At 57.2% G+C, this 23,041-nt stretch overlaps 2 protein-coding genes across 2 annotated transcripts; one reads left to right on the plus strand and one right to left on the minus strand.

The window, feature by feature from the left end:
* The first annotated feature begins 611 nt into the window (after positions 1 to 611).
* On the plus strand, positions 612 to 8,488 carry PRR7 (proline rich 7, synaptic). Its single transcript, XM_070374143.1, is given in 4 exon segments — positions 612 to 6,664; positions 7,141 to 7,745; positions 7,748 to 7,802; positions 8,021 to 8,488. Coding segments are annotated over 3 exon segments (810 nt in total). The 5' UTR covers positions 612 to 6,664; positions 7,141 to 7,388; the 3' UTR covers positions 8,419 to 8,488.
* Positions 8,489 to 9,139: 651 nt separating this feature from the next.
* DBN1 (drebrin 1) lies at positions 9,140 to 23,041 on the minus strand. Its single transcript, XM_070374144.1, has 14 exons — positions 22,819 to 23,041; positions 18,225 to 18,280; positions 17,524 to 17,636; positions 17,294 to 17,368; positions 17,066 to 17,212; positions 16,838 to 16,915; positions 16,452 to 16,603; positions 16,305 to 16,368; positions 12,935 to 12,994; positions 12,723 to 12,846; positions 11,343 to 11,513; positions 10,306 to 10,988; positions 9,901 to 10,003; positions 9,140 to 9,731 (listed from the first exon to the last, which is right to left on the minus strand). The coding sequence occupies exons 1-14, from the start codon at positions 22,902 to 22,904 to the stop codon at positions 9,661 to 9,663; spliced, it is 1,983 nt and encodes a 660-aa protein (XP_070230245.1). The 5' UTR covers positions 22,905 to 23,041; the 3' UTR covers positions 9,140 to 9,660.

Genomic DNA, 23,041 nt, shown 5'->3' on the forward strand with positions numbered 1-23,041 from the left:
GACACAGCTGATCCAGGGAAGCTGAAGCCCAGGCCAAATGGGAGCACCCAGCCCATTGTCTGGATCACAAGTGTCCCTTTCTTGTCTGAGCACAAAGCCCAGACTGTGCTGGGTGGCATGCAGGTTGGCCAGCAGGCAGGCCAGCACCACATGGAGATGCCCTGTCCTCCAGGGGAGCTCCTCTGAGGGCAGAATGGCTGCTGAGTCAGAGGAAATGACCTCTGGCTCCCCTCCCAATCTCCCCTCAGTGGGCAGCTTGCTGGGGGAGAGAAAGGGCCCTCCTGCCAGCTCTCCCAGGCCTGACTCAGCAGATGCCAGCCCCGACCGCAGGCCTTGGACCCAATATCCCAGTGATCACAACCACCCTGGGGTCTCCTTTCCCATCCCGGGAGGTGTCCTGGGTATCACAGGTGACCATTAGCTAGGCATTTGAGGCAAAGATGCCCTTAGATGGGTGGTGTCCTAAGTCAGGCCTGAATCTCCCACAGGCAGAAGTGCCTTTGGAATTACTCACAGGCTCCTTTCATTCTGTTCCTGCTTTGTCGGAGACCTGTGTTGAGCGCTCTGCATCCATGATCTCCTTAGTCCTTACAACATTGTGCAAGGTAAGTTTATGATCCCCACTTTAAAGATGATGACTCCAAGGCTCAGGGAAGTGAAGTGACTTGTCCAAGGCTGAGCAACCAGTAAGTGGTGGAAATAGTTTTCCAGTGTTCGTTTCTTTGCTGGTATGGCCCCTCTCTGCTGTGGTATTGCTTCATACATCTCTTGTGACCCAGGCAGAAAAGAACTGTAGAGCCTTCTAGAAGGGCTTTCTTAACCTTCTTTCACATTCCTCCAATGAGGATATTCCCTATGTTTTAGGTCTTGGTACCCCTTTCCTTTTTCTGGCAATAGAAGCCAATAACTGCCAGGCTCCTCCAGATGCTCTATAGGACCAGCTACTGCCGGGCTGCCTCCTTCCCTCCCTCTCTCTATTAGAAGTTGAGCAGTGAGGGCTACCTCAGTCCCCTGGAAATCCCTGAGGCTCCATTCCTTGGTTTGTGGGCTCTGCGGCCTGGTCAGCTTGTAAAACCTTGGTGGTAGCAGAAGGAATTTAGCAATAATAGGCCCATGCACTGCTGGCCCCTGTGGGTGCTCAGTCTAGCTCAGGAGTTGGAAACCCAAATGGCTCCAGGGCCCAGGTGGACTAGGGCACTAATCAGCTGCAGTCTACGTCACCATGTGAGAATGTGGATTTGGAATGACCAAGTTGTCCAATTTTCAAGGTGAACCAGAAATCCAGACATTTATGTAAAAGTCTCCTGGTTTTTAAATGTTGATAACTAATCATAATATTTTTCAAAAAAATGATTATGGGTCAACAAACCATGTCCATGAACAGTGTCCAGCCTAAGTCACAAGGCTGAGACCTCTGACGCATGGGAAGGTGATGGCAGTTTTTGCTGGACTACCTCCAGGCTTGTGTACATGTGGCACCATGGCCAGTTAACACATTTGAACCTCTTAAGGCTGTAAGGTGCTGGCAGTTTCGTTTATCAAGTGCAGCTGTGTATGCTGGTCTTGAAGTATTTTCACATCCCACATCAATTCTGCTCCTCCCTTGGCACTGCCAGGCTGGTCTCATCATTTCTGTCTTATAGGTGAAGAAAATTCAGTTCAGGCATGGGAATAGCTGGGATGGGTTTACACAGCTGGGTAGAAGGAGGATTTGAACCCAGGGCTCCCTGCTCAGTGCTCTGTGTGTTCACCAGGTAGCCCCTCAAAGGAGGGTATAATCCCCTCTGCTTTCCCTCTACTCCCCTACTCCGAGCTGTAGCCACGTCCCTTGGAGGGGCAGATCTGAGAAGACACCAACCCACTAGGGCTCCCATCTCTTGTCCCATTTGCAGTTTCCCAAGCCCCGGGTTCCTGGCCTGGTGCCGAGGTTGGATCACAGAGACGCTGCCTGCAGGTGAAGGTGTCAAGCCAGTACCTTGGCCTCGCTGGGAATAAGGTTCTGGCCAGCTCCATGCCTGGCCAATGGTGGCAGCTGGGACAGTTCCTGTCACTTCTTTCTGGTTTCAGTTCATTTGTCTTGGTGTGAAAGGAGTGTAAAAATGTCACCAGTGCTTCCCTAAAATGACCTTCCTGCCAGGTTCTACAGTTCCCTGGATTTCATAAGCCCATAGGCTACGTGGGCCTGAAGTGGCCCCAGCTTCCTGCCTGTAGAGTGAGGGTGACAGCAACTCCCTCCTGCCTTGGAGAAGGAAATGGCAACCGACTCCAGTATTCTTGCCTGGAAAATCCCATGGACAGAGGAGCCTGGCGGGCTACAGTCCATGGGGTCGGTCACACAGAGTCAGACAGGACTGAAGCGACTTAGCATGCACGCATGCTACCTTTACTCCCCAAGGTGGTACAGTGGTAAAGAATCTGCCTGCCAATGCAGGAGACTCGGATTTGATCCCTGGGCCAGGAAAGATCCCCTGGAGTGGGAAATGGCAACCCACTTTAGTATTCTTGCCAGGAAAATTCTATGGACAGAGGAAAGTTCAATGGACAGAGGCTGCAGTCCATGGAGTTGCAAAGAGTCAGACACGAATGAGTGAGCACCCTCCTGCCTGAGGCAATGAATATAAAGAGGTTAGCAGGGGACTTGGCATATGCAGGGAGGGCATGCAGGACAGGTGAGTGGTCACCTTTCCTACCCCACCCTCATTCTATGCACCACACTCTCCTCCCTCTCTCCTCTGTCCGCTGGCCTGAATTCCTATTCCTTCACAGGACTAGCAGCTCTGGCCTCATGTCCAGGGCTTCCCCTTGTGACCCAGAGCCCCTTGCCTCTTTCTACCTCAGAGCCCTTGGTACACATCTTAATCTCCACATAGACTTTTCCATTTATTCATGTAGATGTATGTATCCTCAGCTTGTTTATAAACCTCCCTGTGAGGGCTGAGAGCTGGTGATAGCTTGGTTATCAGTGATGTTTTGGTGAATGGGCAGCATGTCCCAGGAATGAACTGGATGCAGACCTAGCTCTTGAGATGTTCCTTGTCAGACAGGTAAAAGACCAAACAGGTGACTGAACACCTCCAGTTACTCCTTCAACAAGTGGTTTTTGAGCTACCATATGCCAGATGATGAAGACAGATGTAGCCCTTGTGATGCACGCAGGCGACTACAGAACACTGTGATCAGTATCGCTGGGCTTCTCAGCCATCCCTGGGGCGTGAGGGAGCTGGACGCTGACATGTCCAGGGTGGTGACAGGTGAGACCAAGAGGCTGAGGAGCAAGAGCTGGGGCGAGAGCAGTGCAGCCGTGTTGCAGCTGGGTTCATAGAAGGCCTGGGGGAAACAGGCAGTGTGGAGAACGGCAGGCCAAGCAGGAGCACCGTGTGCAGAGAAACTGGTGGCGATGGTAATGGAAGCCCAGGTGAGAGAGAACAGTGGCTTGGCCAAGCCAGCAGTGACAGGGGGACAAAAGGAGGTGGACAGATGAAGACACACAACAGTGAGGGTTAAAAACAACAGGATTTGGCAGATGGTGTAAATGGAGGGCTCTTTGCGGAGATAAAAGAGCCAGCAGCAGATCTTTGGGGTCTAAGGTTAGGGTGCTGGAATTCTTTATGCAGAGGAACAGTGCGGGAGGTATGCACAGCAGTGTACCAGGCCCCAGAGACCATTAATCTGTCTGAGCAAAGTGTTCTCATCTGTCAAATGGGCAGAATGCTCCCCTAGTTTATAAGGTAACTGAGAGAAAACTCTGCAGCATCCAGCCCTGGGGCGCACACCTCTGTACCCTCAGCTCTGAAGCTGTGGGCAGCAGTGCTCATGTTTTGGGGTGTCTCTAAGCCCTTTGCCTGGATTAGCTCACTCTTCTCCACTGATGAGGAAACTGACACAACGTGGCACCCCCCCCGCCCCCCAGGCTCACTCCCATCCCCCGCTGTGCTCCCAGTGAGAGTATGGCCTAAGAAAACCCTACAATGCAATATACTCAGAAACTCCACAAAGAAATCAAGATGGAATCCTGAAAAATGTCTAAATAACCCACAAGAAGGTAAGTAAAGAGAATGAGGAGGAAACAAACAGAAAGCAAATCATAAAACAGCAGACTGAAGGATGAGCCTGGCTGAAGGCTCTGCTCCCAGCACACAGTCGGAGTTGGTATTTACTAAGGACCAGGCATGTGTCTGCAGGGGATGGAGAAGGTGAGCTGCTGTGAGCAACAGGCAGAGGGTCTGCATCTGAAGGGCTTCCCAGACCCACCAGGAGTATGCATGAGGCGTGAAGGGATAAAGGAATAACCCTTTGGAAAGGCTTTGAGAAACTTGGCTTAGGAAAAGCCCTTGGAAAAGTCTGAATGAATCTTTTGACATTTATATAGTGGGCACCTACTGTGAATTAGATGAGATGTTACTGAGCAACTCCCTCTAGACCAGGAGGGAAGCTCAGGCAGGATTCCTGCCATCTGGGCCTGCTGGACCACCAGGATGAAGCAGCAGCCCCAGAAGCATTTGTCATTGCTCCCCTCCACACTGGGCACTGGAGTCAGTGTGAGGTCAGAGGGCCAACTCGGCTGAGACTGTATGCAGACTTTCTCTCTCAGAACCACGGTGGCCAAGTCTGTAAAATTCAGCGATAGTTCTGTCACTTGGCTGGTATTTAGCTAAATAGAAGTAAAACTACCCTCCAAGGCCTGTCTACTGCATGTCAGGGCTTGTTCTATGCCTCTTCTATGATCTTACATGATCATATGTGATGATCACGTCTTACATGATCTTCAGCACCACTTCTCGCTGGGGGTCATATCCATTTGATAGACTAGAGAGGCGACAGTGGCACCTAGCGGATCTTGGGTTTGGCCTGTCTGTGCCTCTAATGCCAACGAGCTGAGCTAGACCCCTCAGGGCAGTCCCTGTCCTTTGTTCCTTATTAACCCTAGAGCTGCCATTCCACCTCTCTTTCACCCTGTAGCCTTTTCCCACTCTTGAACAGAGGGCTGGTCAGCAGAACTACTAAGTTTTGGTGAGAAGGTACAGAAAGGTGCATTTTGACTATAGGCTGGCCAGTGTGGCCAGTGTCCCCCCACAGGTACCAAATCTCCTGTACTGAGTGTTCACACATACTTATTTACATCTCACTCATCATTTAGGAGAGAGTTTTCAACACAGACTTTGGATTCAGAGTCAGGCTAAATCCTAGCTCTTCCCCTTATTAGCTGTGTGACCTCGGGCAAGTCATTTCCTTTTCTAAGCCTGTCTCATCCATCAGATGGGCATGACCCCCACAGTAGGAAGGTGGTATTGATTACATAAGATTATTCTGCATGGAAGGAGTCTAAAACGAGGCTTCACACAGCAGACAGTCCTTGGCATGTATCTCTAATTCAGCTAAACTCCATCACCTCCAGCCCCAGAAGTGCTTCTGTGACCCAGAGCTGTTCCTGCCCTGCAAGCCAAGGAGGTACCTAGTTAGTGCCAGCTTCATCAGAGCACTCCTGAAAATTCCTGTGGGCTCAGGAAAAGGAGAACAGATTTAATTAACCCCAATGACTGGCAGCATCGTGTTTTTATCTGGGCTGCGTCACCATGGCAGCCTCATGGTGGGGTTGTGAAGGGGGCGGGTGAAGCTATTGTTCCTGCCGTTATCTGTTCTGGAATGGAGGCCCAGGAGAAAGGGACTGGCACGGGCACTAAGGGGCACATGGCACAAAGCAGCCAGGGAGTCAGACAGGAGCCATCTGGGGAGAAGGGTGGGATATACTGGGCGGCCTGGCTCCCCCCCACCCCCCACCACTTGCTCTCAGACCAGTCTAAGTTTAATGTGGGGTCCTCAGCTTGGGCTCAGGCTCACTGTGACACCCAGAGCTGAATACATGTGTGCCTTGGCTGGGCATGCTGAGGATGGGGGGCGGGGAGTCCAAAGAGACCCACAAAATAGCTCAGGAGGCAGCACTCTTAACACCCCAGGCTAGGGTTTTGTGGCCAGGGTTGGATTCAAATTATGGAAACGTCACCTGCCATCCACACAGCTGCTAACTGTGTAAAATGTGTGAAACAGGAATAATTCATTACCCCAAAAGGTTACTGTATGTGAAACGCCTTGGATGTGAGGCATTCAAGAAGAGCTCATTCCTGTTCTGAGGGGGTGGTGAACAGTTGCCTGCCACTGTCCCTCCAAAGTCAGGGCTCCCCTCCTACATACCTCTTACAATGCAAGGTTCCCCTCTCAACCCTGGCTGTGGAGAGGAGGTGGACCTGGAAGTGCCCATCTGGAGTGATGTGGGCCCAGGCGGTACCGATTACTTGAGCTAGTTTTCCTACCCTCTGCAGAGAGGGAAAGGAATTGGGGGAAGGGACATGGCGGCCTGGAGCTAGAAGGGCAGGGCCAAGTCGGGCTGCGCATGGGTAGGAGGCTCGGGAAGCGGAGACCGAGATGGGATTCAGCGAGCGGAGGCGCTTAAAGGAAAGGAAAAGAGGGAACGGCCCACGCTCGGCGGCATGTTCGGCTCAGACAAAGACAAGCTGGTAGCACGCAGTAGCCACTAAGAACCGTCCGCCTGATCCCCCCTACAACAGCTGAGACAACCAGGAGGCCGCGGTGCGGGCCGGAATGTTCCAAGCTCTGGGCAGCCAGGTTTGGGAGCACGAACAAGGTCTAGGACGCCAGACGTTGCCAGGTGCGTATGCACAGGCTGAAGCTGGGCCCCGGCGGGTTGCTTGTGGGGCCTAGGAGGTGAACCACCTTTTCCCCGCCGCAAAGCAACCGCGCAGTGGCTCCCCTTCAGCGGCCTGGGTGTCTGCCTATGGTTAGACTGAAGCCCTTCCGGGGCTGGGGTACCCTGCACCCGCGAGATGCGGATGGCGAATCTCTCAGGAACACTGAAGCCGAACCCGGCCTTCGCGCGCCTCCTGCTGGCCGGCCTGGAATCACCTCGGATGGGAGGCTGCGGCGGTGGCCGCCGGGTCTCAGATACGGGAAAGCCCTACCGGGGAAACCTCGGGCGTGACGTCATCCCTGGTGACATCACCGGGCCCCCGCGGAGTGCGGGGGTTCCGCAGAGGCTTCCCCGGGATTGCGCAGGGCACCCGCGCGGGCAGGGAAGTCGTCGGGGGCTGCAGCGCGCCTTCACCGCGTCCCGTGTCTGTCCTACAGGTTCCACGCGGTCCCGGGTGAGGCCTGCCAGCGCGCCTGCCGGCGCCATGGGAAGGAACGGGCGCCGCTGCTGCTGCTGCTGCTCCCCGCCGGCGCGCGCACGACTTGAGCCCAGCTGCGGGCAGCCCCCGGCCGCGGGTCCTCGAGTGACGCTGGCGGCGTCTGGGAGCTTGGCGCGGGCCCGGGGCCACGTCGAGGAACCCATTGTCCAGTGAAGCAGCCGAGGACCCGCCGCCCGCGCCGCCGCCATGGTTATGTCCCAGGGCACCTACACGTTCCTCACGTGCTTTGCCGGTTTCTGGCTCATCTGGGGTCTGATCGTCCTACTCTGCTGCTTTTGCAGCTTCCTGCGCCGCCGCCTCAAACGGCGCCAGGAGGAGCGGCTGCGTGAGCAGAACCTGCGCGCCCTTGAGCTGGAGCCCCTTGAGCTTGAGGGCAGCCTGGCAGGGAGCCCCCCGGGCCTGGCGCCCCCGCCACCCCCTCACCGCGGCCGTCTTGAGGCGCCGGCGCACGCCCACCAGCACGTGCACGTGCACCCGCTGCTGCACCACGGGCCCGCGCAGCCACACGCGCACCCGCACGCACACCACCACGCGCTGCCGCACCGCCGCCGCCGCCGCACCTATCCGTGCCGCCCCGGCCTTGGAGCTACCCCCGCCAAGGTGAGTACCGCGTGCGCCAGGGGGCGGCCGGGCTCACTAGGGTGGTCGAGGCCTCGGCAGGGGGAGGGCTCGCTGCTGTCCCGCGGGGCTTCCACGGGACAGCCTCTCCAGCGAACCTAGGAAGAGGGAGCGGGCTGGGTCTGGGGTTGGCGGCTGGCCGAGGTTTCTGCAGGAGGCTGAGTTGGCCTCACACCCGTGGATTATTTCCCACTCCACAGCGGAATCGGACATGTCCAAGCCTCCGTGCTACGAAGAGGCGGTGATGATGGCCGAGCCGCCGCCGCCCTACAGCGAGGTGCTCACGGACACACGCGGCCTCTACCGCAAGATCGTTACGCCCTTTCTGAGCCGCCGCGACAGCGCGGAGAAACAGGAGCAGCCGCCACCCAGCTACAAGCCGCTCTTCTTGGACCGGGGTTACACGTCGGCTCTGCACCTGCCCAGTGCCCCACGGCCCGCGCCGCCCTGCCCTGCGCTCTGTCTGCAGTCGGACCGCGGCCGCAGGGTCTTCCCCAGCTGGACCGACTCAGAGCTCAGCAGCCGAGAGCCACTGGAGCACGGAGCTTGGCGCCTGCCGGTCTCCATCCCCTTGTTCGGGAGGACTACAGCCGTATAGAGGGCGCCCGGCGTCCCGAGCCCCACCCGCGGACTCCTGGCCTGATTGCGGGGCTTTTTAAATGCTTCCCTTGGACTGCGGGGGGGCGGGGGGGGGGGAGGGAGGGATTTCTTACCCCGTTTGTTACATTTTGAGGATAATAAAGGTGTGTGATCTGGTTTAGTACAAGCGGAGGGGGCACCCACTGCTTGCGGCCAAGGTTCTGGTGGCCAGGTGTGGCCGGCCTCATCGGCCCAAAACAAGCTGTAGAGCTAAAGCTGAGGTCAGCCTGCTCCAAACCTTTGGTTGGTTCCCCCAAGAGCCTCATACCCCACTTTCCTTGGGGCCTTGGTGAGGGCGCCCTCGCAGCTTTGAAGGTAGCAAGAGTTGGGAATGGGGTCGGGCAGGCGGCCCACCACGGATCAGCCCCTGGAGGCCCGGAGCAGCAGGCCTGAAGGGATCTGGATTTCTTTATTAACAGACATGAGCACGACCTGTTACAGAAGTTTGTGCTTTCCAAAAAACAGTTACTGAACGTGAAAAAGGAACCCAAGCAAAGAGGGAGGAGATGGAGAGGGGCCACCCATAGCCCTGACCTGAATCACGCCTAGGGCCTCCAGCCTGGGACCTGCCCAGCAGGAGGGGGCAGGAAAGGGCTGGGAAGCTGAGAGGCCCCAGCTAGGCCTGCTTCTCTTCCTTTGGGCCAGGTGGGGAAGCGTCAAGAGAAGGGTAGGGAGGGGTGTCCCAGGGAGCCAGAGCCCACGAGCCATTTATTGCCATGTTTTAAAATTCGTGCAAAATATCTGAAGCCCTGGACAGAGAATACAAAGTGATATTTTTTCCAAGAAACAGAAAACTAGGAAAAGAGGTGGGGGGAACATTTTCCCACCAAAACTTCCCCCCCACGCCAGGCCCCAAGCAAGGTGAGGCCTCCACCCCGGCCAGGTGAGTGAGCAGGGAGGACTAAGAGCTACAATCTGGACCGGGTGGTAAGGGGGTGGAATTTGCAACAGCGTCTCAACTACCAACGGGAGGAAAACCAGTCAACTGTACAAGTCTCCTATCAACTTTAAAAAAAAAAAAGAGAAAAGCTGTAAAAGTAGGGCCCTGTGGGTAGGGATGCGGCCAAGTCCCCAGCCAGGGCCAGAATCCAGAGTAGGTGCCAGGCGGAGCTGCTGCGAGTGCAGGCACTGTGGACCATCTGGCCAGAGACGGGGCAGGTGGGCGGCCCTGGCGAGGGCAGCCTAAGGGCAGGCACCACTGCTAGTCACCACCCTCGAAGCCCTCCTCCTCTTCCGGTACTGGGTCTGCATCCCAGCAGGTGATGTCGATTTCTATGATGTGGGGAAGGGAAGGGAGTTAGGATGGCTCAGCAGATCCATGTCTGTGTCCATCCCAAACCCAGCGAGCTGTCCCAGCTGTGTATGGGGGAAGGGCTGCCTGGCCACACTTGAACGCAGCACCCCCACCCAAATTCCTCTCCATCATCCATCCCAGCACTACCTGGAGGCTTGTTGTAGAACACAGGAGGCGGAGCCTTTGCACATAGCTCTTCTGATTGGACAAACTCCTCCTCCTGTGATTGGCTGAAGTACCCCTCACTGGCCTGCAGGAGAAAAGCTCCAAGTCACTGGGCCCCACCCAGCAGGACTAGGGCTGACCTACCAGGCCTGAGCTCGTTTCCCCAGCAACCAGTGAGTCCATCAGTGGTTGCCAGGGAAACACAGATGCCTACCCTGGGAATAAAAGCAGAGCCGGCCCATGGAGGGGAAATGAAATAGCTTCCCCCCAACAATGTGGGTCACAGAGAAAGGGGGCAGGGTACTGCTGCAAGCCTGAGGAACCAAGGGTCAGCCCTCTGCTCCAGCCCTGACTACTTCCCCTCCCATCAGGTAGCCTCAGCCCCACCTGGGTCCCCTCCTTCTGGGTGGTCTCGCCATTGGTCAGCAGGTGGGGCTCTGGTTCCAGCTCTGGCTCCAGCTTCTGATCTAGCTCTTCTAGAGCTGAGGGCAGAGTTGGAGCCTGGGGGGCAGCCAGGGGCTCCCCTCCTACTTCCTCCCCTGGGTCACAGAAGGTGGCTGGCGGCTCAGGCAGCTCATCAAAACTGAGAAGATTGGCACTGCCTTCTCCTGCTGGCAGCAGTGGCTCCTGAGCCACCTCATCCAGCAGGGGCACCTCCGCCAGCATGACTTCGGCACCTGAAGGTGGTGTGGGGGCCCGAGGCTCAGCCTGGGGTGCAGAGGCCCCTTCCCCATTGCCTGGCCAAAGGTCAATGAGGCTGGCAGCGGCAGGGGTGACGGTGTTAGCTACAGCAGTGTCAGCCACGGCAGTGTCGGTTTCAATGGCATCAGCTACTGGGCTGTCGGCTGCAGAGGCTCCAGCCATGGCAGGCTCTAGAGAGGCAGCCAGGTCTGCCTGCTCTGTAGATGCCATGAACATCAAGTCCTCCTCCATGGGGCTGCCTTGGCCCTCGGGAGGCTCCGAGGCCTGAGGGGACTCCTCCAGGGGGCCAGCCCTGGCCTGAGGGGCTGCTGCTCTGGCTTCCTTGCTGGTCTCTTCACTATCCAGGCTGAGGCTGGGCTCCTGGGTCTCTGTTGAAACAAAGACAGAGGAGACGTGTGATCAGCTCCCAGGAAAGGATGCGGGCCCTGGGCAGCCACAAGAGAGTACCCTGCTTACCCACTGAAGAGTTCAGGAAAGAAGGCCTCCACTAAGACTTCCATGAAGAGTGCCTTCTAACGCCCACTGGCCCCTGCTGCCCCTTTACCCGCAGTCTTTAAACTGCTCAGCAGCCCTGGGAGGAAGGCCCAGTCCCCACTCCAGGGAGACCCTGAGGTCCAGAGAAGGCAGGTCTGACCAGGGCTCGTCCCTGCCCCAGCCACTTTCAGGGCCATAGGGCAGCCACTTGGAGTTCCCAGTCCAGGGGCTAGGGCCCCCTCACATACCTTGGGCTGCTGGGGGTGGCGGCGGCAGTGGTGGAGGCTGTGAGGACGTGACCTCATCCAGGGCCCGCTCAATCTGCTCAGCAACAGGGGTGGAGGCCGTGCTGGAGTCAGAGGGGCTCCGGGCAGGGAGAGGGGTAGGTATCATCCTCCGGTGGCTGTCCAGGTGGCTGCCTGTAGGACAGAAAACCCCAGGCTGATCAGTGAGGGCCAAGGAGCCAGCTAGAAACAGGACTGTCCAACTTGGGGCCTGGCCAGCCCTTCCTTTCTCGAGTCTGGGTGGGGGCTGGGAGCTCCCCAGGCCCCCCAGGGGCTAGACCACAGCTCCAGACCCTGCAAGCCAGGCCCCTGGAGGGCCAGTACCCCTTCAGGGCCAGGGGAAAGAAGCAGGCAGTACCTGCTCTGGGGATAAACACCAGAGATCAGCGATCAGGGGGAGAGGCAAGGGAGCTGCTGGGAAGCGGGGCCCTCCTTACCCCCTCCCGCAGAGGCCTGGGACTGCTACCTACATGGGAGGGAGGAAGAGAGGTTTGGGGTGCGGTGACAGGTGATATAGGGAAAGGGAGTCCGTGGAGGGGAGGAAGAGGAAGAGGAGGAGGAGGAAGGCCCACTGTCCGATGCCTTTATGAAAGGGCAGTACGGACGACCTGCCAAGAGAGACAGACAGAGAGAGAGAGACAGAGGACAAGAGAGGGTCAGTCTCCCCCACCCCCATCCTGAGGCCTCACCCACCCACAGGCCAGCCCTGGTTGTCCAAGCTGCCTTCAGCCAGGGTGCACATTCAGCCAAGCTGGACCAGAGCCTCAAGCCATCAGACCACTGCCACCAGCACCAGCCACACACAGCAAAAAGCCTGACACATCATGATGTGGCCAGCCTCCCAGCATCTGGGCAGCGCATGCCCAGGAACAGCCTGTCCCACCCCTAGAGCCCTAGCACTTGAGCCAAGCACACGGAAGGGGCAAGCAGGCCAGCAGACAGGGAGCAGAAAGGTGCTTCAAGGAGTAGTGGAAGCCACACAGGGAGAACCCAGACAGGGAACCCGGAGTACAGCTCCAAGCTGCTGGATCTCAGGACAGGATGAGGCCCCACTCCCCATGCACCTACAGTTCTTCAGATAAGACAAGTTCAATCCCAGCAGGGCCACTCACTGCAGCCAGGGGGATCCCTCAGCCCCAGATGGCCTCTAGTACCACCCACTGCTCAGACCAGGCCCTGCTGGAGCCCTTCTCAGCCCTGCCACCTGGAGGCGGTGGGTGGAAGCACATGTGATGCTCGGCCTTGGCTTCTCCAGGGGGTCCTTGGGCAAGGAAGGTCCCAAAGAGGCTCAACACCAAAACCTGAGGAGTAGGGGTTGGGTAAGGGTGTGGGAGCTGGGACTACCTGGTCGGTGGTTGAAGGGTGAGGGCACATCGCAGCTGCCTGCGGAGGCCGATGCGACTCTTTCCTGCTGCTTAAAGAACTCCCGTGGATTATCAGGTCGCTGGGCAATAATGGCTGCTGCCTCCTGGGGGCACACGGATAGTCAGGCCAGGCGGGACCTGATTGAGGCAGCCGGGCCAAACTCACATGCCTGGTGCCCCCACAGTGCTCACCTCTACCTCTGATTCTGACTTCTTCATCTGGGTCTCTTCCTCCTCATCCCGCTGGTCACCCTGGAAACCAAAGGGATGGTGTTCTGAGCACCCCACCCCCACAGGAGCTCTGGGCTTTCTTACAGCCCACTTCTTTCACTACCAGAAACCACTTTCACGACCCAGTCCCACAGCACCTTCTATCTGCAAGGTCCTCAGCTACCTCATCTCCAGTCCAGTCAGACCCCTGGGCACCCAGGGCCATCCAGGAACACTCCCAGCTTTGTAGCTAACTTTTCTCGAACCTCTTAACCCAGTGTCTGGCCAACCACAGCCCCATCCGTGCAGCCTGAATCTTGGTATCATGACTGAGGCTTCACTAGTCCCCTGCCTCCTTGCTCTTTCCCTCTATTTCTTTCTCTATAGACTCTGAAAGGATCTTTCCAAAACATTAATTGCCATCACTTAAAAATCATGAATCTGCCTGCAATGCAGGAGACCTCTGTTCAATCCCTAGGTCGGGAAGATCCCCTGGAGAAGGAAATGGCAACCCCCTCCAGGAGTCTGGCCTGGAGAATTTCACGAACAAAGGAGCCTGGCCGGCTTCAGTCCGCGGGGAAGCCAACAGTCGGACACGACTGAGTAACTGTTACTCACTCACTCACTCAAAAACCAAGTTTCTTACTGAAATCAGGGTGTTCAGCTTCTTTTGAAAATGCCAGCAGCCCTGGTAACACAGGCCTGTGTGCCCCAAAGCAGCTTTCAACTAGAATTGCAGTGCAGCAGCCTCAGTTTGCCACAGTCCCCACCACTCCCTGCTACCCTTCACTTGCTGTTTTGGGGCTACAGCCCCAGGAGTAAAGATAGGTGTGGGGGTCCTTGGTTGGGCCTCCCCTCTCCCTGCCTGATCCAGCCCATCATCTCTCCCAACACTCCCCTCCTGCCCTGACTCGCGCACACCCTGTGAAATGCAGACATCAAGTCCTCAGCACAATGGAGCTGTAGGTCCTGTAACAGGCGTACAACTTCCCAACTCTGTGCCTTGGCAGAGGAAATGAATCTCTCTCCCCACGTGCCTGACCCCCACCCTGGGTCCAGCTCTTCCTGCTTCCGGCCTCAGCTTTGGCACAGCCTCCTGGGGAAGGGGCCCTTGGCCCATTCAGGTCATTTCCTTCCCTGGGCCCCCATGAGGTGTTCCAGCCATATACTGATTACACTGTGTCATAATTTCCTGCTTCTGGATCATCTCCCCACCCTCTGAGAACTTATGTGTGTGAGTGGTCAGCCTGACGTTCAGTGGTATTTGTTTCCTCAGTTGACCTAACCACACCAAAAGCCTCAAGAGGGTTGTCACCCTAACCACCACTTCTTGTCTCCCAGAATGAAGTCTAAACTCCTCCTCTGACCTCACTCTCTCCTCCCAAATTTCCAAGGGACTCCAGTCAAGCTTTTTGCCTTCCCTCAAAACATACATCCCACCAGCCTCTGCTGCTATGCCACCCCTGCCTAGTGCCACAGGATGAGGTTCCTCTGCCTCATTCAAAAAAAGGACCAGAGGCAGCTTACCACAAAAACCTTAACTACCAACAATGTGAGAAGCACGGAAACAAATCAGAGCTGGGGGTCGGAGAGACACCAACACAGTAACCGGAAAGGTCAACGGGGCTGCTGTGCTTCAGCATCTTCAGATAAATGAACTCCTAGTATCCCAGGCAAAAAGGGAACTCACATAAGGAAGGCAATTCTTATCAGAAGGGAGAAAGCGGAGTACCTCAAGTCAAAAGAAAGCATTTTACGGTTGTAAATTCCAAAGTTTCTTGTGTGAGACCTTCCTCAGGGGACCTGAAGCTGCAGGGTCACCACAGTGACCTGTTAAAATACCAACTGTCATTGTCACATGAGCCATACTTGAAGGGCCAGATGAGACTATAAAATAATGGTGTAACACTGTAAATCTTTGCCTGAAACATTGGTAATTGGTGAAGATAAGTGATCAAGTCAAAGGCTCACTAAACTATTGTTTCTACTTTTGTGTGCACGTGTATGTGAAATTTTCCGGAAGTTTTTTTTTCCAAAAGACCTTGCTCTGAATGGATAAACAAAATCTGGTATACATACACTACGGAATACTAATAGTTTTCAAAAGGAAAGACATTCTGACACAGAGATGAAGCCTGAAGATGCTATGCTAAATGAAATAAGCCAGTCATAAGTGGTCCCCTCATACGAGGTACGTAGTCACATCACAGACACAGAAAGCAGGTGCCAGGGGCTGAGAAAGGTGACAATGGGCAGTTAGTGTTTAATGGATACGAGGTTCAGTATGGGAAGATGAAGAAAATTCTGCAGATAAACAGTGGTGACAGCTGTACAAAATAAATACACTTAACGCCCTGGAACGATACATTTAAAAATGGTAAAGATGGTACCTTTTATGTTATATACCTTTTGCTGCAGTTAATTCATCAGTTAATTGTAAAAGGGCCTTGCTCATCTTGCTCTCCACCATATTTCCAACACCAGCACGTGGCAGGTGGCAAGGGTTTGTTGAATGAATGACTTTGGAGCTTACTATCCACACATTCTTTCCACCCTCTAGGGGCTATGTGAGTGGAATGATCTATGACAGCCATTAATGCCAGTGCTGCAGGACTGTCCTCCCACCTCCCTCCAGCCTCCTGTGGGTGTGACCTTGAAGTCTGCTTGAGTCCCCACGGCCCAACAGCTACCCACCACAGTCTCAGTCCAGACAACTACTGCCTACTTCCTGTCCCAAACTGTACCACGCTCAGCACTGAATGATCTTCGCTATTTCTCAAATGTTAAAATTCAATTCAAAGCGTGAAGATCTGTCTCCACTGTGGTTGTGAAAGGGTCAATCCACGATGATCCTAGGGCCATCCCAATGTTTGGAAGTTCAGCCAAGTACCCCTGGAATAAGTGCCTGCCCTAAAGGAGACACTACACATACGTGTATACAGATGTTCAGAGCATCAGCCCAGATTCTTTCAGTGGCTCTACAGCATTACTACAATGGGGACCAGGCCTCAAGTCCCATTAAATACAGGAAGCATGGCTAATCTACCTTGAGCCCCTCAAGTCCTGCTGGAAGTGGGCAGGAGAAGCCTGGTCAGTGAGGGTTTGGGTCAACGTAGATTTTCTCTTTCAGTCTAAACTTCTCCAAAGAGGTCTCTTCCCACAGCCAGGGGACAGAACCCCACATGATCAGGGGTCAGGCCCGACATGGCAGGACATCCCATGCTGATGCAGGGGTACCCTGAATGCCCAGCACTGTCCCCAAGACTCTGACTATCCCCCAAGGGGCCCAGTAATTCAGGGACCATCCCCACTTCCCAAACCAGGAAAGAGAAACCGTGGGCTAAGAACTTACAAAGATAGATTGCTCCTTCAACCGCCTCTTGGCCTCCTCAGCCTCTAAAGTCTGTTGTTTCCTCCTGGAATGAAAGGTGCAGGCAAACCCTTAGGACTGGCCGCCGTAGGGCCGCGGCCCAAGGTGGGGGTGGAGCAGGGGGCACACCTGTGTTCCTCAATCTGCTGCTCGCGCTCCCGATATCGGCGCTCCCGCTCCTCCTGCTCCTGCCGCTCCTGCTCCATCCGCTCTTGCTCAAATCTGAGTCTCTCATCCAGGGCCTTCTTCCGCTCCTCCTCTTTCCTCAGTTCTTCCTCCTTCTACAGCCCCCCGTGCCAAGGCAGTGCAGGCCCTGAGCTTGTGGCCCACCCCACCCCACTCCACCCCCATCCCTGACCCAGGCTTCTGTGAATTCAGGGGCTTTCAGTGTGGGAAGCACATGGGACGGGCCCTGCTGTTAAAGGGAGGGACTTTAGGAGAGGAGCCAGAGCAGCCCCGTGGGGTCAAGACAGGGAGGAGCCGCCCAGCCAGCAGGCCAGGGTCGGGGTCTGCACCTTGGCCTGCTCCCAGAACTGCTCGCGGTTAATCCGCTTCATCTCCACAGCCGCATCAGTCTTCTGATAGGTGGTGCCCTGCAGAGTTCAAGGGGCCCGGTGTGAGTGCAGCCCACAGGCCAAGTGCTCGGGAGCACCCCTCTGCCCCCCCACGGAACAGTGAGGACCGAGAGGGGACTGGCCAGTGGAGCACCAGGCAGGGCCAGCCCACCAGGGGCGCACACTGACCACCGGCTCGGCATTCTCGTCCTCACGGAGCCGTAGTCGGTGCAGCACAGGGCTGGAGAGCCGCGCCAGCCCATTAGAGAGCCGCTGCCCGATGGCGCCCGCGTCGATGTCTTCCACGCTACTGGCATTCACGATCACGTCGACGCCCTGCCGCAGGAAGAAGGCAGGTTCAGGCAGCCAGTCCCCGCGCCTGTCGCCAATCCCCGCAAGCCCTGACCCCACACACACCTGGAAGAACTCGGCCACCTTAGCCACGTGGCTGGCACAAGCACATTTGCGGGCATCAGGTACATCCTCACCAACCTGCAAAGTCGCAGCAAAGGGGAACAGGGAAAGGACAAGAGTTAGGGGCAGGCTGAGGCCTGGAGCTCTCTTCCCGCAGCATCAGTTAGTGGAGTGGGATGAAGTAGAACCGTTCTGGGGCCCTCAGCTCCCCTCCCCAGCCCACCAGTGCATACCCAGTTGATGAGCACGTATTTTGGCAGAGCAGCCTGGGAGTCCTTGACACTGCAGAAGCCATACATCACCCTCTGGTTCTCAAAGTGGCCGGAGAGCTCCTGCAAGCCGCCATCTGGGGGAATCAGGAGGGTTGTCAGGCCCAATCTCCTGAACCCCTCCCCCACAAAGTGCCTGGAATCCAAAGCAAGCACTCCTCTCGTGGGCTCTGCAGACACCTCGAGAGATCTACAAGCCCCAGAGTTCTGTGCTGGTGTGAAAGAGGCAGCAGGCAGGTGCGAGTTTTGCCTTTTAATTCCCCAGGACCTTGGAGAGCTTAGGATGTGTTCTTCACACATCAAGTCTCACGCGGTGCTAGCACCCACTGAGGTAAATTAAAACCTTTTTAGACTCTGAATAAAGTGGGGTGATCCAGGCCATCCCTGTCAGGCCCCTTCCCACCTAGCTGTGTGACTTTGGGGAAGTCACACTCCTTCTCTGAGGCTTTGTCTTTTCATAATCAAACAGGAAACCAGTCTCCCTCCCTCCCCACCCTAGGGATCTTAGGGATGATTGGAGGAAGGACACTTGCCAGACAAATAATGGTCTGCTGGACGCAGGCAAGCAAGCATCGAAGTGGCCTGGAGCCAGACGGGTGGGGAAGAAAACAACCCAACCGGAGGAGGGGGCGGGAGGAAGACAAAGGAATGGCTGGAATTCTTACCTCCTGATGCTGCAAGCTTGAGGTCATCTGAGCCATCCTCATAAGTGTACAGAGCCCTGGGGAGAGGGAGGGGTGGCTCGGAGAACTGTCAGGGCCCAGGCAGCCAATTTTGGGTGGAGATGGCTCTGGGGGGGTAGGAGGGACACAGAAGGGGCAGGACAGGAGGGGGGATTCCAGCCTAGCACTTAAGCCTTATCACCATGACAACAGAGCTAAGCACCATTTCAGGCTGGAACTCAGTGGGGGACAGTTTGGGACTTGATGGAGGGAGGCTTGGATCAGGTGGAAAGCAGGCAATGGGGAAGGAACTGCTGGCCAGTGGCTAGCTTCCAATAAGTCAGTGTGTTGCGTCCTCGGAGCCCTGGCCCTAGCAGCCTGCAACCCAGCCAGTGGTGTGAGATGGAGATTCCAAGGCGACGGGTTCCTTGGGTTCCTTGGTTACCGTTCCCTGGCTACAGCTCCTCATCCCCCATTGGTGGTTGCCAGGAACCTACCTGGCGCGTGCCTCGGTACCCACTGCCCCTCCCCCCACAGCAAGGGGGGAGGGGCAGGGAGAGAGAACCTGGTGCTGTTCAGCTCTGGGCATCCCCCTGGTAACCACGGCAACCCAGCAATTGGCACGCGACTGGCCCACCCAGCTGCATTCTCCGGAACACAAAGGACCCCGGGGACACACCCTCATCCTCAATCTCAGACTCTCTGAAATGGGGATGAGGTCACCATGGCCACTCTTGCCTGGACTCTGGCCTTTGGGCGGCGGCGCTTTTTTGGCCTTCCAGCCCTAGGCTGCCTCTGCCCTAGCTGAGGTTCTGGTCTCCGGGGACCGCTGGCCTTTCCTTCCCTCTCAGCTCCGGCAGAGAGCTGACCCAGCAGCCTTCCTCCTCCCTAGCTTTTTCTCCACAGGTAGGAGTGGCTCAACATCCATTTTACACAAGGGAAGAGAGAAATGTCTCCTTCCGAGGACTCACTTGGAGGAAGACCGGCTTGGGGCCAAGAAGAAAGGCCGGAGGGGCAAGGAGGCTCAGCCCCTCCCTCAAGCTCCCTTTCCCTGACTGCCGAGGCACGGTGCTAGGAGGGGGGGGGGGAGGAGACCAGCAAGATGCAGAAGAGAAGAGCTAGGAGACAGGCAAAAACGGAAGACAAGGGAAGGGAGGGACGTGAAGGGATGGAGAGAAAATGAAGGCGCGGGGAGGGAAAGGGGTGGGAAGGAAAGAGGGAGGAGAGAAGAGAGGGGGAGGGAGGTGGGAGGTGGAGGAGGGCGGAAGGAGCGCCTGGTCCAGGCCCAGCCCCATGAGGTCAGCACAAGTCACTGCCAAATGGGCCCCAGCCCCTCCCAGCTTCTCAGGATCTCTTCCCTCCTAAAAGGGACACAGGTGGGCTGTGGGGCCAGAAACTCCCCATCCAACTGTTGCCTGGGCCCCAACCCTGGCAGCTGCCTTCTCCACACAGCTGTCCCACCACCTGTCTGGCTGCCCTAAGCTGCCACTGCGAACAAAAGGCCCTCAGAGAAGGAGGATCTGCCCCTTTGCATCCCGCAGCTGGGAAACTGAGGCAGGACTCCACGACTCGTTCCCAGACACTGCACTAGCCATCAAGTCACACTTCCCCGGCCTGACTTGTCAGACTCTCCCAGGCTCTCTGTGGCTCTTCCCAAGAACACCCCTTCCATTCTTTACTCCTTGTCTACCCACCTTCAGTCACCTTTCTGTGCTGCAGCCCTGGCCCTTACCTGGTGAAAACCATAGCTAAGTTCAAAGATTTCAGCAGGCCTTCATCCCTGAGCTCCACCCCACCTGCCTTTCCAGCCAGACCTCCATATCCATACCATACACTTGGATCACACTGGATGGGTCCCTGATGTCCAGCACAGTTCTGGGCATTTCCCACCCTGGAGCCTTTGCATGAGTCTCCCTTCACAGGAAGGCCAGACCTGCTTCTCCATCCCATGCCCACCCTTGACTGAAATCCCTCAGGGACCCAATGCCAGCTCCCCAGGAAGCCTTGCCCTGCACTGCACCTCCCTCCCCAGGATGCTTACCACACCCCAGCAAGGATGGGAAGAGGCACCTAAAGCTGCCTGGGATCTCACTAGATCTGTGCTTCTCAAACTCATTTGAGGTGACCTGAACTTTGGGGGGGTTGGAGCTGATGAAACCGAAAGGGGGTGGGGGGCAGGACTCTACACCTCCAACCCCTGGAGATAGACACCGTTCCAAACCGTAAGCTTCATGAAGATGGGACACTTAACTCAGACTTTCAAGACAGCACAGAGCAGCTCTAGTTGGTATTTGCCATCTAGCAACCATCTCAGCCAGAGAAAGTAGACTGGGGTGAGTGGGAGATGGAATGTAGCAGATCCAGGAAGATTCTGGGTTGAGCTGAGGATGGGGCTGCAGGGCAGGTGGATTCCTCAGGACAATTACACTCTCAGGATATTAGAACTGGAAGGGCCTTGAGCATCGGGGTATGGTTGAGCCCAACTCCCTCTCCTGCTTGTCAACAGGAGCAGGGACTCGTGTGGTGATACAGTGAGTCAGGTCACATCCAGGGTAACACCAGTTCTTCTCACTACACAATCTGACTTCCATGGTCCCCTGCTCCCAGCATCAGGCAGCAGTCTATTCCAGAGTAAGTCACCTGGGTGTGACCTCCCCGACCCTTACTCCCTACTCAGAGGAGGGCAGTGCCAAGCCCCCTTTGCCCAGATGGTGATTTTATCCAAGACACCCTCCTCCAGCCTCAGTGCAGGGTCTGCTCCTGAGTCTGGAGACCCCACTGTACCCTGGCTCTGTGCTGGGTGCTAGGGGCCCTCATGTCCTTGATGATTCTCACATTCTTTCTACCAAATGTTTATCTGGGCCCTTGGGAGTGAGCAAATGTGTGTATGTGCGAGGGTGCGTGTGTACATCTGTGAGTGTCCCACACACAACCCAGATCGGGGCGGGGGGTGGGGGGTGACGCACGCCAGTGATGAATAATAACTCGCTTGAGCCACATGGATGCTGCTGGGTGGTGGGAGCCCAGGCCTCCGCTGAGCAGGATGCGGGCCAGCAGTGGTTGTGGGAGCTCTGCTTTTTGGAAGGTGGGGGGAAATGGGGTGGTGATAGGCAGCAACCCCAGACTGAAGAGCATTCTGAGGTGGGTTGTGCCTCTCCCCAGGCACGGCCCAGATCCCAAGGCCAGCTCCTCCACCAGGCCAAGCCAGCCACTTGCCCTCAACTCATCCCATGATCTCAGCCCCCTGGGACAGGGCTGGGACAGAGGGTGGGCTGCCTGCCTGCTTAGCCCATCTTGGCCTCGCCTGTGACTGACCCGCAGGACACGAGAGCTTGCTTGTCTCCCTCGTCCATCCCTCCAGGCCTGGCCGCCCGCCAGTGCTGCAGTACTGTGGCATGGATGCCTGGCCATCTTGTCCCCTCCTCCAGCCCCCAGGTCAGTGTCTTCCCAGCATGAGGGTGAGGCCAGCCCAAGTGTGGTCCCTCAGATCTTCCTTCACTTTGTGTTTCCTGCTTGCCAAGGGGAGAAAAGGCCTAGGGAAGAGAATGGGCACTTGCCCCAGGAGAAGAGTATTCCGGGGAGATGATGGTTCCTGAATGGGGCAGTGTGGAACCCCTTGGCTTTTCCCCCACTCTGGGGACTCCAGCCCCAGAGCAGGTGGTCCGTCCCCACCCACCACCTAGGGGGAGACAACAGCTGGGGAGGGGAGAGAGGGCAGCCCAGCTCCTCCAACCCCACTGGGCCACCAGGCCAGGGGCTCCGTGGATCTCCTCCCCCACCTCATTCTTCTCAGAAAACTCCCTCCACTCTTTCCACAATGGTCCGCCTGGGGGATCCCTCCCAGGGACCCCACTTGGCACTCTAGGCAGGCAGTTCAGTTCCTCTGGCACGTCCCAGCCTGGGTGCCTAGTCCCTGCAACCCTCTTCGCCTTGGGGAGAAGACTTAGCCCTGCCTCCTCGACCCCCGAGGGGAACAGGAGGCACTTGGCGGCGGTGGCCGTGTGGCAGTGAACGTCTTTCCATCACACCCCAACTCCAAGAGGCCCCCCGGTGGGCGGGGCGCCCCGGCCCCCAGCCCGCTCCGTTCCGCTCCTCCCCCGCCCTAGCTTTTCCTTTGTGCGGTGGCCGGCTGGGCTGGGCCGGGTAGACAGCTCTGGCTCTGCCGGTTCGGTCCCCGCCCGCTCGAAGGTGTCGAAGGTGCCCTTGGCCTCCCGGTGCACACCTGTCCCCCGCCGGGGCCCAAGGCGAAGAGGAGGGGGTGGAGGAGCAGTTCTGCAAGGCCAGGAAGCCCCAGGCCACACATCTGGACCCTGCGTCTCTCAAGCCTGCGTCCAGCCACCAGCGTCCCCACCGCGCGGCTGGGGCCGCCTCCGGGTGCTCGGGGACCGCGGGTGCCCCGCCTGGCCCGGCCCGGCCCCTCCCCCGGCGCGCACAAAGGCAGCTCCTCCCTGGCCCTCGCGGGCCGCTGCAGCATTTCGGGGTCTCCTCCTCCCTCCCGGCTACGGGGCGGCGGGGCCGGGTGGAAACAAAGGCGCGGCGGCGGCGGCGGCGGCGGCGCGGGGACAAAGGGGCTGAGAGGCGGGGGCGGGGGGCTCACCAGTCGGCCGCGCTCTCCTCCCGAATCACTTCTTCGTACGCCGCCAGCAGCTCCAGGCGGTGGCCACTGAAGCTCACGCCGGCCATGCTGCGGGCCGGACCGAGGCCGAACGGACAGACGCACGGACGGACGGACGGAGAAGGAGGGAGGGAAAGACCGAGTCGCCGCGCCGCCGCCTCGGAGCCTCTGCAGCGTTGCGAGCCGAGCGAGCCAGCGGCCGGGG

Source organism: Bos mutus, chromosome 7, assembly GCF_027580195.1.
Source record: "Bos mutus isolate GX-2022 chromosome 7, NWIPB_WYAK_1.1, whole genome shotgun sequence".
NCBI lineage: Eukaryota > Metazoa > Chordata > Mammalia > Artiodactyla > Bovidae > Bos > Bos mutus.

Coding starts and splice junctions, on each gene's coding strand:
- DBN1 (XM_070374144.1), bottom strand. CDS start 22,904: ATGGCCGGCGTGAGCTTCAGTGGCCACCGCCTGGAGCTGCTGGCGGCG. Junction 16,604..16,837: donor AGTTCTGGGAGCAGGCCAAG/GTGCAGACCCCG, acceptor GGGGGGCTGTAG/AAGGAGGAAGAACTGAGGAA. Junction 12,847..12,934: donor AGTCAGAATCAGAGGTAGAG/GTGAGCACTGTG, acceptor GTGTGCCCCCAG/GAGGCAGCAGCCATTATTGC.